Source organism: Neomonachus schauinslandi, chromosome 5, assembly GCF_002201575.2.
Source record: "Neomonachus schauinslandi chromosome 5, ASM220157v2, whole genome shotgun sequence".
Taxonomy (NCBI): Eukaryota; Metazoa; Chordata; class Mammalia; order Carnivora; family Phocidae; genus Neomonachus; species Neomonachus schauinslandi.
In genome coordinates this window covers 67,444,281-67,461,126 of record NC_058407.1, presented here as the reverse complement: position 1 = coordinate 67,461,126, position 16,846 = coordinate 67,444,281, and the positions used below count along the sequence as shown (strand labels likewise).

The 16,846-nt window shown below is 41.1% G+C and overlaps 1 protein-coding gene across 1 annotated transcript in view; it reads right to left on the bottom strand.

Moving 5' to 3' along the window:
- DBX2 (developing brain homeobox 2) overlaps positions 1 to 10,736 on the bottom strand; it is a 30,981-nt gene extending 20,245 nt beyond the window's left edge. The window contains exon 1 of the mRNA XM_021704899.1: positions 10,319 to 10,736. Within this exon, the coding sequence (XP_021560574.1) occupies positions 10,319 to 10,736 (418 nt within the window). The remainder of the gene's footprint in view (positions 1 to 10,318) is intronic.
- Positions 10,737 to 16,846: the final 6,110 nt, after the last annotated feature.

The following is a 16,846-nucleotide window of genomic DNA, read 5'->3' as shown; positions in this document are numbered from 1 at the left end:
CTTATTCACAGAAAACCTCATGAACTTTTCACTTCTTAATCAGATGTTCTGACTTAACTGAAGCCACAGAATCAAAATATCTATTAACTATTTTGAATATTTAATTAAGGTGGGAACTTCAAGCCAACTTAATGGTGAACTGACCTGATTTCTTTTTAAACTTAACTAGATGGTTCTGTGATACCAGCATCTCATAGCCAAGGATGGTTACAAGCCTACCTACAGATAAATCATTTTCAAAATTCTGTTGTTTAGAAAGCAAGCAATAATTTTTAAATTGCTTTTCTGTTGTTATTTTCACTCTTTCACTGATGGAGCAGAACAATAGGTATTTAAAAGGGGTGAAACCACATTCTTTTTATTGTCAGTGCAAAACTGTGGTACTAACTGACTTGAGTTGACATTTCAAAGAAAGAATACCAAAGACCACTAATAAAACCTTCAAATAAATTTCAGGAGTCCACCGCAATGCTATGCCAATTGGCAGCATCTTTCAAGGATGAGGAGAAATGAGAAAAAGTTCCAAGATGTCTTACTAAGGCAATCAAAGGGTCAAAACATACCTCCAGGAAATAACAGGGAATTAAATAATTTTTTAAAAATGGTTTTAAATGACCTTCTACAAGTGCCTGGTACATGGGCACCGGGAATAAAGAAATCTAAACTTCTAAATCTAAAATAATACACAATTGGAATAGAGTGGACCCAAAAACGAGACTCCAAAAGAATGGCAACCAGATGCCCTGCCTACTAAGACCTAAGAAATATCACTTACCTAATGAGGTGTGATTTATTTTATCACACAACCTGGAAGGAATTCATTTATGTGATCCACATGCAAATTTGCCTTCAGTCACAAGGGAATGCAAGTAAACTAAATTCATCCTTTATCTTCCTGCTCATCAGAAAACAACAGAAGTCCACATTTTTTTTCCTCAATGAGTATTTCAGACACAGAAAAACAAAGGTCTTAATGTTCTGGTACAGCTCATGAGAAGATAAATCAAGTGTAGTGTCTACTTGTTTGATTCTACCCTTTTAATTCTGTGCAAATAATATTTACTGCATCTCTATCAAGTGCCACACAGTGTACTGTGTATTGGGATTACAAAGATGAAAAAGGACCGTTTCCTTCCCTAGAAGAATTTCTACTTAGTGCTTCTTAACTTACAGATTTACATCTGCTGGTCAAAGAAATGAAATGCGAATTTTTCTGTTCTCCAAAGTTAGTTTTGTTCTGTAAAATCTGAGGCATTCCCCCAAGAAAGAGATGAGATTTGAAAAAATTCATATGGTGCATTTTCCTAACCATTGGTTCTCAACCCTGAATACACACTAGAATTACCTGGAGTGCTTTTCAAAGATACGGATGCCCAGGCCACACACCAACGGGGCTAAATCACACTGGCTAAGGGTGGGCTCCTTAGCAGGGCATTGTTTCAAAAGCTGCACAGGTCATTACAATGCATCGCCAGGAGGGAAACACTGAAAAGAACACAAAACAATGTCTGACACAGCAGGCACTCAGTAAATGTTAGCCTTTACTCCTGCCATTATTATGTAATTTGAGATCAGCTGCGAGACAACGCATAAAAAGAAGCGGCATGGTCAAGACTTCCACTGAAATAGAGAAGTAAAAAGAAAAGATTATTGTTAAGAAGGCTTTGTCAAAGAAGGCTTTAATCAGGAACAACATCTTAATCCACACCTTAATTTGGAAGGTATTTAGAACAGCAAAGGATGAGAAAGAAGGCATTCCAACAAGGAAAGGTGGCATGAACGAAAGGAAGGGGGGCGAGGAGAGACAGGTAGGGCAGGTTAAGAAAACCAGCCCGACTGCTGGCACAAGGCCCAAAGACTGAACGTTAAGGAATGTAGTTGGAAGAGCTAAATGCTGCTGATGGAATGAAGGTGTTGAAGAACAGAGTATTTTTATTTGATTTGATCGTCAAGTGGGGATAAATAAGGTTTCCCCGAGTAGCTTGGTAATATGACGAAGCTCTATTTTAGGAAAATTCACCTGGCAGTACTGGGTTCGATGTGGTGGAGCAAGGTGGGGCTACATGGGAGGATCCCCCTGCAGTTATAAGAATAGGTGATGACAACCCTCTGTTTGGACACTGCCGCTAGCATCTTCTCTAGCTTCTCCTCACCAGCAGGTGAGTAGGGGCTGGCCTCTTCTCAAGCTGTGGGGCCCCAGTTCATTGCAACCAGCAAATATGATCACTACCTCTGCTACTTCTCCCTTCAAGGCATCTCCATAGCAGCTCTGAAAAACTGAGCTAAATTTGAGGAGACCCATTGCTCTTTTTACTATCAAGTCGATGTCACAGGGGACTATAATATAACAGAATAGCATTTGTAGCTCTCAAATTCTAAAAGCCTTAATGAAGACTCCTTGAGCTCTGAGCTATACAACTCTGTGTGACTAATTCTTGCACTGGGCTACTCTAGCAGGAGACAGCCCTGGCAAGAATTGTCTCTGATAATGGTTACCCTGATTTCACCCTGTGGCAGATTTTAAATGGCTACAAATTATTTGGCACTCCTTCCATTGAGAGGTAGGGTCTTGACTTCCCCTTGCCTTGTATTTGGGATGGTCTTGCTGCCTTGTTTGACCAAAGGATATGGAAGAAGTGACATTCTGGAATTTCCATACCTAGGCCACAAGAAGCCTTGCAGCCACTGTCTGGGGTTCTTGGAGTGTTTGCTCTTAGAACCTTCCCTTTCATAACCCAAGCATCATGCTATTAGAAGCCCAAGACACCTGGAAAGTCCAAGTGTGGATTGCTGGAACAGCTCTAGTTGAGCACCCAATCAACAGTCAGCCATGTGGGTTGCCATTTTGGACATCCAGCCCAGCTGGGCCTTCAGAAGACCACAGCTCCGGCTGCCATCAAACTGTAATGAGATTTCAAGTGAGAACCACCCAGCAGAGCCCTGTCAACCCATGGGACTGTGAGAGAAAATAATAAATTGTTCCTTTAAGCTTCTAAGCTTTGAGATGGCTTTTTATACAGCAATACCCTTTTTACCAATATTTTGCTTATGGTTGAATGATGGGAAGGAGTCTTTCACATATTTCCCTGTATGTTATCAGTGGGCTTTTGCAGTTTGTGTTTGAAAGTCAAATGCTGACTCTAATCTCTGTTCTTATTTTGAAATAAAGAAACGGAGGCTTAAGGAGCTTCTAGGAATTATGATTATATAATCAATAATATAAAGACTTTAGACTTGAATCTAGGCTTTAAAATTATAGAAATGCCACTAAAACCAGCTCAGAAAACTGTATTTTTAAATTTACCCAATTTGCCATTTTTGCTTTGGAGGAATTGTTGGCAAATTTTTACTATAGAAAATACTTCAGGCTTTGCAGGCCATAGGTCTCTGTTGCAACTATTCAACTTGTAATGCAAAAGCACCTATAGAAAATATGTAAACAAACAGGAGTGCTTCTTTTCCTGCCTTAAATAGGACTATCTTTTGGTTTCAGATCCAATATAACTATAGAATTTGTACAATATACCTAAACTCAAACCAGCCCTAGGATAGTCTCTTTAAGAAATATGCTAGCAGTTATGGTTTTTATTCTCTTCTAATGTACAAAAATCTTCCCAAAGAATAACCTAACTCCTTCACACATTTTAATTTTTTTCTTTTTGAAAACAGAGAGAGCACACATGTGCATGTAAGAGCGAGGTGGGACGGGCAGAGGGGGAGAGAGAGAGAGAGAGAATCCTAAGCAGGCTCCACACCCAGCGTGGAGCCTGATGCAAGGCTTTATCTCACATCCCTGAGATCATGACCTGAACCAAAATCAAGAGTCAGACCCTTAATCGATGGAGCCACCCAAGCGCCCCCACATACTTTAATTTTAAAAGTTGTCAGAGATCTAACATTTTAAAGAACAAGAAATTTTGAGTCCTCTCAAGAGGACTGGTAAAAATGTATATATCGTATATTCTATTTCTGACGGCCACTTTGAATTAATAAAAGTAAGGTTGTTATGGCAAAGTGCCTAAACGTGAAAGAAAAGTGAAAAACCTAGCTCATCTTCAGAATAATGATAAATAAGAAGGGAATCAATCAAGTATTCAGTAATATAGAAAAAGACGTGAATTTTTTTTCTTTCCTTTTCCCAGATGCTTTGATTCTGAAACAAAAGTCTAAAAACTTTAGAGGCTTTTTGATCTTTGACTTCAGAGAGAACTTTAGTGCCTTCAGTTTACTGTTCACATAACTCACAAAAATGTGCCCCTGAAATATTCCCAACTAATAGCTGGTTGACAAAATGAATAATGCTATTAAAAGTGGGATCAGTTATGGTAACTTTATATAAAGTGATGAATCACTCAGCATTGCCAAATCAAGTACTGACTGGAGGCTAAAAAGAATAAAAGGGAAAGATTTCATTAGAAGTGGAAACATTACTGAAAGTAAAATAAAATATTTTGGAATAAAATATACAAGGGTCTGGTAAGCATATTATACATTAAGGCAAAAATCCAATTTCTTACTAAGAGAGTATAAAATAGAAAAGCATGATCTAATGAAGTTTTAAATAAGGATTCTAACAAGCATTCCTAGATAAAAATCATATTGTTTCTTTTTCCAATTTGCCTTTTTATTCCTGACAGACTCCGGGTGTATTTGAATGAAAACTTATACTTACTTAACTGGCTTAAAAACTGTGTACCTACACTATTAAAAAAAAAATCACTGTAATTAGGAAAAAACTTTATTTAGAGCCTCTGTTAATCCAAGATTAAGTAGACAAACGCTGTATTAAGAGCTACAAATCAAGTCCCCTTGAAAGATATAATAAGGGGCGCCTGAGTCGGTTGAGTGTTTGCCTTTGGCTCAGATCACGATCCCAGGGTCCCGAGATAGAGTCCCGCATCCAGCTCCCTGCTCAGCGGGGAGCCTGCTTCTCCCTCTCCCGCTCCCCCTGCTTCTGCACGTGCTCTCTCTCTGTCAAATAAATAAAATCTTTTAAAAAAAGATATAAGATATATTTTAAAGTTATAAACAATATCAACAACAGAAATAGGGTGGTGGAAAACAGATTGAGTGAGGTGTAAATGAAATATTTCACCACCACCACTCCCCCCCCACACACACCTAAGGACACATTTGTTTAAATATGTTAAAGATAAGAACTTTCACTTCTGTACAAACTTTCATAGCAAAGCATCTCGAAGTATTTTATGAACACATCTATTACCTGTGTTGCTTCCCTTACTTTCATGTTGCTCCCATTTCTATCATTATTCAGCAGCACACCTAAGCATAAAGTTATTTCCCACAGCAAAGGAGACTTTTTTTTCTGGTAGACACAAGAACAGGAGGAAGGAGGCACACTCAAAGAGCGATACCATGGAGTCTAATTCACAGCTTCAGTTCCAATATCTGAGGCCCATTTATGGCAAATAAATGTGGATAAAATCACTGTCAACAATCCTCTTAAATTGCCCACAACATATGGCATCCTTTGGCTTCCTGAATGTAACCCTAAACTCTCTGAATCCTATGTTTACTTATGCATAAATGTGTATGCAATTTTCTGGGCATTCAAACCATTGTGCCTCTTAAAATATCCCTCAAATCTCTTAAGTCAATAGGAGTTCAGGAGAAAGTTCTAAAATGTTCCTACTTGCCTGCTGGATTTACACCTGTTTTATTATTAAACCTCAATAGCTTCAATACATGTTAACAGATTGAGATTCCTTGTTGTTAAAGTGAAGTAGAGAAGGTAGAGAAGCATATGTAGGGGTTGGAAGTGGGATAGGTGCTAAAGTCAGAGGCAAATTAAATGCACATAAATTGCTACCCCAACTCAGGTGTAGCTCCAACTCAGGTGTTATTCTGTAAAGAGGGTGGCTTACTGAATCACTATTAGAAGGGAAGGGACTGTCTATTAGTCATTTCTCCATGAATCTGAAGGAGTTCATTAACTTGGGGAACATAGAACAGTTTGTTCAGAGCTGATTCTCACGAACTGTGTAAAGTTATTAATATGTTAATATAAATCCAAAGACATGTTAAGAAGATACAAAAAATATGCACATGCAGTAAGAATATGGTTCAGTATTATCTAAAAATTCCACCAAAGGATGGTTGAGGTAATGGCCTGAGGAAGGAACTACTGGAATGGGGTCCATCCTTATCCTTCTCTGGATTCTCCATTCTCCGTCCTGGTTCTGGGTCAGCATCACCAACGTTCAAGATGCTGTGATTTTAATTTGCCAGAACAAATCTAAAGCACAATGGTAGCAAAAATAAGTGAGAAACTTTGGCTTAATAAAAAATCCCAAAGCCTTCAAGTTGACCTAGACAAAACTAAGTGCAATTAATTTAAGACAGAGTCATGGATTAACAGGTAAATAGTAACTGGAATTGGGAGGTGGACAAGAAAACTAGAATGCACATTAAGTATTAATGGTAAGAAGCAATCTTAACAAGGGGCCAGAAAAATGACATGGATCTGGTTCCTTTCCTATAGTATACAGTACAACTTATTTGATAAAATCATTTTTAAAAAGATTTAAAAAAAAAAAGGACTCACCTACCAGAAGAAACATTTGCTTTCTAATCCTCTTAAGGAGTAGATCTAATAATAAATAAATTACATTCAGGAAATTATCTTTACGTCAAACATTTTTAAAAAATGTTTAAAATGACAAATGTCATTAAAAAGCAAGGCTATTTCCACTTATTTTTGAATAAAACTGGTGACATAACCGAGACAAATTTAAATTTTTCAGCTTTTTACACTTCAGGGCTCCCTTTTATATACAAAACATGAATATTTTAACCTAGCATAATATTCACCAAATAATGACATTAATAAACTTTTGGGGAAGGATCTCTGATGATTCTAATTTACTTGCAAAACTTCCTGGTTTCCCCTAATAAACTAAAACAGATCCAAAGATTCAACCCTGGAGGTGAACTATTTACTACCTTCTATTGCACTAAATGTGCCCGTCTTGAGCCTTGAGGAATGCCCTTTGATTTTTAAAGTTTTTACACTACTCTGCATAAACCACTTGACGACATATAGCTACAGAGTGTTTTTTTCTACTTCAAATACCCAAAGACTTGCCACTTTTCAAGGATGAAGCACTGAGAGCTATCCTCTCATTTATTACCTGTAAATCCATCTCATTTCTTAACTGTCACCACCTTGCAGAGACCCACAGGAAGATGAACGGGAAGGCCAATTTCTTTCCTTCTGGGCTCAGATATAAAATCACAATTGATTTATTATTGTGATACATGGAATTGGTTATTACTAGTTTCTGATATTCAACAAAAGACTAATATAAGGAATACGAAAATATGGGGCGATTTTTTCTCTTTCACAAATCCACATAAGTTTTCACTGTTACTTCTGACAAAAAAAAAAAAAAAAATTAGCAAGTGAAGTAAATCACTGTAGGAAAAAACTGGCCTACTAGAAAGATTAAAGCAGGGGCGTCTGGGTGGCTCAGTCATTAAGCATCTGCCTTCAGCTCAGGTCATGATCCCAGGGTCCTGGGATGGAGCCCCACATCGAGCCCGCATTGGGCTCCTTGCTCAGTGGGAAGCCTGCTTCTACCTCTCCCACTCCCCCTGCTTGTGTTCCCTCTCTCGCTGTCTCTCTCTGTCAAAAAAATAAATAAAATCTTAAAAAAAAAAAGATTAAAGCAACTAACAATTATGAAAATGCTTGGTAAGCCATAGAGCGCAATGAACATGGAATATAAGCTCCACAGGGGCAGAGACAGTTATCTGTTTTGTGCACTGACTATCCCACTGGCCTTGGACAGAGCCTGACACATGGGAGATAGTCGGTAAGCATTTGCTGAACGAATGAAATATGTGGTATAATTAAAAATGGGTAACAAAGATAATGAAGCTGAAATTACATGCAGTGGCGTAAGCCCCCTAGTTAAATGGTTCTGTATTTCACCAAGGCACCAATAAAAAGAACTCTGGGGTTTTTTCATTCGACATTTGGATTGGTACACTCAATGAGTTAAGGTTGGAAAAAAAAGCAAGTAGTCAATATGCTGAAATGACTAAAAATCACATTTTGTGATCCACTCCAAAGTAAGTGTCTGAAGGATCAGAAGCGGTTGTTTGCTCACATTTCAGAAATATAAAGAAATACTGTTATCTTTCCAAAAACAGTAGCTCTTCTATCTCCTCTATATTCTCTACAGAACATCAGTCACTATGTCATCAGTCAGCTAATTTTCAGGTGATAGTAACCTTGTCAGTACTCATTATAACTTCATAATTCTACACAGTAGAAAAGAATTCCCACAACATTTGGTAGGACAAAAATCTGTTACTTAAATAAAACTAGGGCAATGTTCAGAAAACTACATTCTGTGTCAAATTACAAAGATAAATGAATGTAAATGCAGCATATTTGTAGAAACAAATATAGAGAGTTTTAACTTTCTTAAGCTACTTCTCTAGATCCAAAAATTAAATGCACTTTTATTTTTTTAAATAAAAGGTTATTTGTTCAAATGAAAATTAACCGAGGAGAATACATCTTCAGTGAGGACGGAATAAAATACTGGGAAAATATATGCTTACACTATATTAGTATGCTTAAAAGAGAAATATAAATTCTTGTACTCATTCCAAAAAATCATTTTTGCATTTTGACACTTTAGTAAGTGTACAAGAATGAATATATCCTTGCAAATTTTTTAAAATGTACTTAGGAGTACCTTTACCCAATAATTGCAATATTTTTAATGGAACAGAGACACAAAATTCTTTTTCAGTTATTGAATTATCTGCATTTGATTTGTATTTGGTTTACTTAAGTTTAATCTGTAAAATCTACAAAGGTGAAAATTAAGTAACTTTCAGTGGTTGAGTAACCAATCATGATCAGGAGCAATTTAAAAATCCTTAAAAATAACTTCTATGAACACAATGCCAAACCACTAAAAGCTAGGCAAATCACCACTCTTTTCGAAAATGTTATTTTTCATGACACATTATTTACTAACTCTTATCTAGGTGAACCTGCTTTATACGTTTCTAATTTTCCACATACTTCAGAAATAACAGAGTGGCCCAAATTTCCAAGGAACATAAACCCTGCCTTTATCTGCGTTTGTTCCTTTCCCAAGGCTTCCTAGAGTTTAGGTTTTACACCATGAGAATGAGACCGGTGCTCATATAATTATATTTGTTCCATTTTGTTAGTAACCACTTCAAACTGAAAGACCAGGACAGGTTCTAAACATGTTAAATTCTATAAAGCCATTAGCAATAAATTTGATCCGGCAGTTTGCTGGGACAATGGAATCTGCTGAAAAAACGTCTATTAGTCATTCTGAACAAACCCACCGGGATTAAAAGAATGAGTTAAGATCGTCTAAGGACGCAGCAAAAAAAAAAAAAAAAAATTAATCCAACTGGATCTCTGCTTCTGAGTGTTTTAAGAGACTCTTCTTTTTTTTACTGCCCATTTCGGCTGCCTCTCCATATGCTTTAGCTAATATCTGACTAAACCGTCCGCATCCTCTTCCCAATCACACCACTTAGGTTTTACCCGAAAATGAAAACAAACCAAAACTGCCTTTCTTTGGGTAAGTAAATTCCCATTTATTGGTGAATTTCCTATTTCAGGTGCCAATTCAGCTGTTTCGGCTCAGCACAAAGAGAAAGTCGGTCTTGATTTCCTTGCGCCTTAGTGATCCAAAATATAAAGAATGGAGAAAGCCAAAAGTTTGCGCAACTCTCCTTCCAAAGATCTTTGCCAGCGTTCTTGAACTGCCCCGGCCATCGCAACAGTTTGAGAAGGAAAAGCCCCCAAAGCGGGCCTCGCGAACTTCTGCTGGCCAAGAACTTCCCAGGGTGCTGGTGTCGCGCGGCCTCCAGGACAGGAGCCGGCGGGCAGAAACGCTCAACTTGGGAAACCCCGTGAAACTGCTCCAGCGAGCCCAGAGATCTTGGGACCGGGGCTGCCCTTTCCCGCTAACCCAATGAGGTTCATTCAGGGTTTCTCCGGAAAGGCCTGAAAATCAAGGTAGCCCTACCACTTGTTGAAAGGAGACCGAGAGGAAGCTGGCGGTATGGAGTGGGAGAGGAGAGGTGTCACAGTTAGTGGTGGTACCCTCTTTACCCCCGAAGTGGCATCTACCACTAAAGCTCGAGACGCTCTAGGAAGGTCCCAAGCCAGAGCTGATTCCCGCGCGCTGGGGCCTTCGCTCCCCTGGCGCAGGGCGCACCGCCGAGCGCCCGGATTCCGGCCCCGCGAGGCAGGAGGCGCCGGGCGCGGCTAGGGAGGGAAGAGCTAGCTCACCTGGGGCTGAAGGCTGGAAGGTACAGTCCCGATCCGCCGGAGCCCGGCCGGGCAGCCTGGCGCCGTCCGCCGAGGGGCTGAGCACTTGAAAAGCCCAACGCGTGCCGTATGGCGCGCCGCCGGGGCTGACTTGTTCCGCCGCAGGGCACAGCTTGAGGGGAACGGGGCTGGCTGGCAGGGGCCGGACCTGCGCGCCGGCGGCCGTGGCGGCGGCGGCGACTAGAGCCGACGCCGAGCCGTGGTGCGCGGGTGGCTGCAGCCCGTGCGGCGGGGCGCCCCCAGCCCGCAGCAAGTTCTCGATCAGGAAACTCTTGCCCAAGTTGCCAAAGCCCGGCGCTGTGGGGAAGTTGAGGAGCGCGGAGGACGCTACCACGTCCCAGTACGCGCCGGCGTGGGCCGCCACGGCGCTGGGGAGCATAGTGCGGCGCCCGCGGGTCGTCTGCGCGCCCGCCTCTAGCTCAGCGCCCCGCACCGGGACCGCGCCGCCGCCTCCGGTCGCAGTCTCCCGCAGAACTGGAGCGCGCTGAGCCCGGGAAGGAGGAGAGGGCACCGAAGACGCCGCCAGGCTTGGAACGATATTATTTATTTGGGTTGGGCGTTTTTTTAAAGGATGGGAGGAGTGAGTGTGGGAGGGGGAAGCTGTGCGTGTCTCTCGCCCGCGGCGTAGGCTCTGGGGGCGCCGGAGGAGTCCCTCCCGCTCCCTATGCAGATCCGGACTTTTTTTTGTTGTTTTTCTTCTAGAAGGCTGGAAGGTGTGTCTAGCCCATCCATTCATGTCACCCGGCCCACAAAGTGATAGACGCGGCCAACAATAAGAGCGGCCCGAGAGTCTGAGCTTTGGCAAAGGGAGTGGACGCGTAGCGGGAGAAGGTGGGCGTGGAGGCGACGTGAACCGGGCGCGTTCGCCCCCTCCCAGCGGCGGGGGCCCTCGCTCTGGAGCCCATGCAGCCCCCGGGGCGCGAGAGCGCGCGACCACGAATGAGGCGTGCCGAGAGGGTGGGCGGCACTCGCTTCCAGAGAGCGATCGATGTACCACCTGTTGTCGACCCCTGGCTCTCCAGTGTTGATGTCACTTCTTCAGGAACGAAGGGGCATCCAAGGGAACAGAATAGTAGTCACTAGTGTCTTGAAGGGCTCTAGTCATCAGAGAAAGTCACAAGTGTTACTGAGACATCGTGGTCCTACAGATGAAAAGTTTTAAAGAGTGGGTTGCATATGAGATGCGTCCCCACCCCCGCCTTGTTAAGGCAAAGGAAATGAGTTTTTTTCTTGAAGACCTTTTAAGAAATTTCGTAGTTTCTAGTAATTTGTTACTAGTCACTTTTTAATAAGATTTGATTTAGGAATGACTCCAGAAGAGATGTTCTAATAAATTTTGATCTAGAGAATGGGATCTTAGTTGGAGTTGGTTAAATGGTTGGGTCCAAAACCCAGGAAGAAAAGCCACCACCAAATTTTCCTAACCAAACCTGGCTGGGTCTTCCTCCACAGAGACCAGGATGAGAACACTGAATTACTTAGGCTTACAGTTGCTCTTTTTTCCCCTGGTAGAAATCTGGGCAGTTTCCAATTTATTAACAGACTGTTAAAGACTGGACAGGCAAAAAGTGTGTGTGTGTGGTTAAAAGTTCCTTTAACCACAAGGCAATTTAAAGTTCCTCGTTTTTAGAAACTATCAATGGAGTTTTAAAACTGTGACTTTGGGCGCCTGGGTGGCTCAGTTGGTTAAGCGACTGCCTTCGGCTCAGGTCATGATCCTGGAGTCCCTGGATCGAGTCCCGCATCGGGCTCCCTGCTTGGCAGGGAGTCTGCTTCTCCCTCTGACCCTCCCCCCTCTCATGTGCTCTCTCTCATTCTCTCTCTCTCAAATAAATAAATAAAATCTTTAAAAAAAAAAAACTGTGACTTCGTCAATTAACAATTCCCAATGCTACTCTCCTGTGCAAATTTAGATGAATTTATTTAAAATAAATTTTTTAAAGAATGTCTGAAAGGTTCAGGGTTGCATGTATAGTTTTCCTCTTTATCCTAATAATAATATGGTTCCTAGCTTCAATTTTCTTAAAAGCTGGCCAGGTTTCCAGGCTAGTGAGATAAATTTCCTTTAAAAATTCACCTGGTTGATTTGTGTTTCATTTACACCAGGTATGTCAAAAGCTTTATAGAAATCCACCCGCTCTATCTGCTGCTAAATGGAAGGGAATTATTTGCAAGGCCGTTGTATGTTACTAATATTCATTCACTTCCGATTTAGTCAACAAATCTTTACTGAGCATTTCATATTTATTGAGCATTTGTGGTGGTCCTGGGACTATATAGAAAGAGAAAAGAGGGGCGCCTGGGTGGCTCAGTCGGTTAAGCGACTGCCTTCGGCTCAGGTCATGATCCTGGAGTCCCGGGATCGAGTCCCGCATTGGGCTCCCTGCTCAGCGGGGAGTCTGCTTCTCCCTCTTACCCTCCTCCCTCTCGTGCTCTCTGTCTCTCATTCTCTCTCTCGCAAATAAATGAATAAAATCTTTAAAAAAAAAAAAAGAGAAAAGAAAGGTCTGGCCCTTGCTTTGTAGAAGTTCAAAGCTTAGTGAGGGAGAAAATCAAGTAATATCTGATAAAGGGACTGTAATTTGGAAGGAAAAGCATGAGAAAACCTCCAGAGTAAGATTCCCCTAAACTGAGTCTTAAAAGGTGAACAGTGGTCAGGGATGGGATGTGAAGTAGTAACCTTTGAGATTAGCAAGGAAAAGAGAGATTGCATTATCCCTGCCAGTTCTATATCATAGCCACCATTTATTCAGTGTTTACATTTGGCCAAGTATAGACTAAATAATTTGTACATATTAGCTTGTTTAACTTCATAATAATATTATAAGGTTGGTACTATTATTGGCCCAGTGTTACTGATGGGGCACAGAAAACTTAAGTAACTTTCCTAAAACTACACCACTACCAGAGTGGTGAGGCTAAGATACAGTCTAAGCTGGATGATTCCAAAGCCTTAGAACTTTTAAGTTCAACTGTCACTCTCTTCACAAATCTACTTGCCATGCTAAATGGTGTCATCTGGCCATGCAAGGGAGGCTAAGAAACAAGTATTCTGTTGTTCTGTAGTGGAAGGTGTCAATGAAGACTTGAGTCAAGAATAACTGTTGAGTCAGTCAAGTTGCCACAGCCAAATAAGAGGCAATTAGAGAAATCCAGACACAAAGTGATGTGGAATTTAACAAAATTAATGGCAAGAAAATGGAATGGAGGGGATAAATATTACAGTGGGTTGAATCTATAGGACTGGATGATGCAGTTCTCAACTGGGGGTGAGCCCCTCCCTACTCAAGAGTCATTTGGCAATGTCTGGAGATACTGTTGGTTGCCATGACTTGACGAAAGGATGGGGCAGTTAGCCACTGTCATCTAGTAGCTAGAAGCCAAGGATGCTGCTCAACATCCTATAATGAACAGGACAGCTTCCCCAACAAAGAATTATCCAGCCTGAAATGTCAATAGTGTGGTGTTTGAGAAACCTTGGTTATAGAGGATAAGAGAGAATGTAGGATCACTTCCAGTTTTCTGGTCTAATGACTGAGTAGATGCCCACTTAATCAGGATGGGAACTTATAGGATGAAGAGCTGGTTTTACATGGAGGTATGACCAGAAAGATGGAGACAAATGTTCTGGTTGTTTGCAGAAACTTCCAGGGAGAATACTGTAGTGAGAAGAGAAATGAGCCTAAAGACAAATGCTGGGGAATACCAGTATTAAGGGAATGAATAGAAGAAAGAGGAGCCTTGAAGAAGACTGAAAACAAGCCGTCAAGATTTGAAGACTGAAACCAGAAGAGAGAATGGAGCCATGGACGTCAAAGGAAAGAAAGTTCAAAAAGGAGGAATGGCAGACTTTGGTAAAGAACTGCTGTACCCTCAGCAGTTTCTTTTTCCAATGGGACAGCTACCGTGCATTTCCCAGCCTGCCCTTCAGGCTATGCATGGCCAGTGCAGTAAGAGGAGAAGTGATCTGTTTCTCCTCCAGTTCTGTCCCCTAACAATCCACACAGTCCTTTGTTCATCAGCTGCCAGATGCAGAGGTCCAGGGGATGAAAAAGTCCTCAGGGCATGGTGGAACCATAAGATTAAAGCAGCCTATGTTCCTGAATCACCACATGGAAGACACACAAAAATGAGTATTTACATAAGTAGATCATGACATAAGCAAAAAATAAACATTTTTTTGGGTAATGCCATTAAGATTTAGGAGTTCCAACAGCATATCCTCACCTACCTTAATTAATATACTGACTGCAAATGCCTCAGATTTAAAAAAATTAATTTGATCCATAGTGACTTGGGCAAGTACGTTTCCGTCGGCTACAATGAGGCTTCTGTCGGGAGCAAAGGAAGTAGACACCAGTTTGTGTATGATTGATGATGCTTAGAAGGTAAGAAAGGGAAGTAGAAGTTGAAGAACCATAGGGGAAAGGTAAAGGGAGTTATAGGGTCAAAAAAAAAAAAAAAGGAAATATTTATAAGGTGAGAGAAAAGGGGCTGGAGGTAAAAGTGTGTTTGAAAGAGCCGTGATAAGCCCAGCACAGGCTGTACGGGCTTTTTACCTTTTGGTAAGGAAGTGTTCCAGGTCCAAGGCCTATTCTTATGCAGCCAAGTGAGCATGAAAGACCACATGCAGGAGACTGCCTTTCCCAACAGTTATCTTTATCTTCAGTTAATATTAGAGGGTGTTTTAGATAGCACCATAGACATTATAAGTTGTTTTTCACCTGATAAAGAAGTGGTATATAAGATTCAGAGGAAAGCATTCCCACCTTTACTTAAAAGCCTTTACCTTCCAGAATGGAGCCCAAGGCTAATTCTGACCGAGCCCTGTGTTCAGTCACTGATTTAGGGAACTCATTGCCTAAATCCAGCTATAATCTTAGCAGCATCCTGAGACCAGAAAACTCACATTTCCTCAAGTGAATCTTTCATACAGGATATGAACTTGAGAGGCCTGAGAGATGGACATCATTGAGCTTATAAACATATTACAGGACTGTTTCTGTATATGCTCGCACATAAATGTTTAAATGTGTCATAGAATTCAGTCTGACATTTGCCTTCAGACCTGGCTGTGGGGCTATGGAGATGGCTCTAAATCTCTTAATTTGCTTAATTAGCTATTTGAGACTTCTTGTATATATGAAGATGAACCTAATCATTGAGAAAGCCCAATAGGCTCAGGCCATTTTCGTCCCTTAAAGAACCACTTTGGTCTGTGCTGAGATCTGATCCAAAAAAAAGAGCATCATTGCAAAATCAAATGCCTTCAGGGTCAGATGGCTGACACCTATGGGTTAGCCATGTATAAAATAATAGAGAGTGAGATAGTTACTAAATAGTGTGTGTTGGGGGTGGTCAGAGGCTGCCAAGCAAAGCCTATGCTTAGACCTGTTTGTAACTAGTCTGGAGAAGTAGTCTTGGGCCAGAGTGTGCTTTGTATGCAGTACTCAGGATTTTGGACTTTGTCCTTAAAGCAATAAATTAGCAATAATGATAAACCTCATTGGCTACGATACTGCCACTGCACAAAGCTGTCCTTAAAGCAATCAGATGTGCACCAGAAAAAAAGAAATTGTAACCGTATGTAGTGATGGATATTAACTGAAACTTATTGTGGTAATCATTTTGCTATACATATCACATCATTATGTTGTACACCTAAAGCTGCAGTGTTATATGTCAGTTATATCTCAATTTTAAAAAAGCAATGAGATGTGATTTCATATCTGCATTTTAAAGGATCACTCCTATGGTATGGAGACTGTGCTAGGATCTGGAGAGTTGCTGACTGGACACCATTCAAGTAATCCAGAGACGAGATCCTGGAACTTTGGGCTGGGTTTGTGGCAGTAAACATGGGGAGAAGCAGGAGAATCTGAGAGCTATCTAGAAGATATCTGTGAATTTAGAGTCTGAGGAAGTCTTTTCTCTCCTAAGGAACCAAGGTACTTGGTTTTATCAGACTGTGGGAACTATATAGCCCATTGTGTTTCCCCGATATGTTTTGAATGCCAACAAGTTGAGCTCATTTTAGAGTTTAATTGAAGTAACTCTCTTAGCCCGTATTTCTCTCCTCTCCAGCCTCAGTGCACTTTAGATCTTTTATGTTTATTTGCTGGCTCTGTTATATGTGTATCCATTTAGTGCACATTCTCCAACTCTATAAGTAATAAGCAAATACAACAAACAAGTAAATCTTTTTTTTTATTTTAAACACACATTAGAATTCTGTAGTGGAATCTAAAGAAGCGTCCCTAATTCCTCCGTGATCAGCTGAAATCTCCTTTTGGGCAGGAGAGTCTCTGTGCTTGGTGAAGAGAGAAGCTTCTCGTAGCCCAGGTGATATTTACTCTGGATTGCTGACCTCACCGGCAGCCTCTGAGCACCTACTCCAACAACCAGACATCTTTGAAAAGAAAATGTGATTGTGAGGAATTAGTTCTGTTCTCAACTGAGGTGAAAATTCAGGAGTCTCATTGTAGCCTT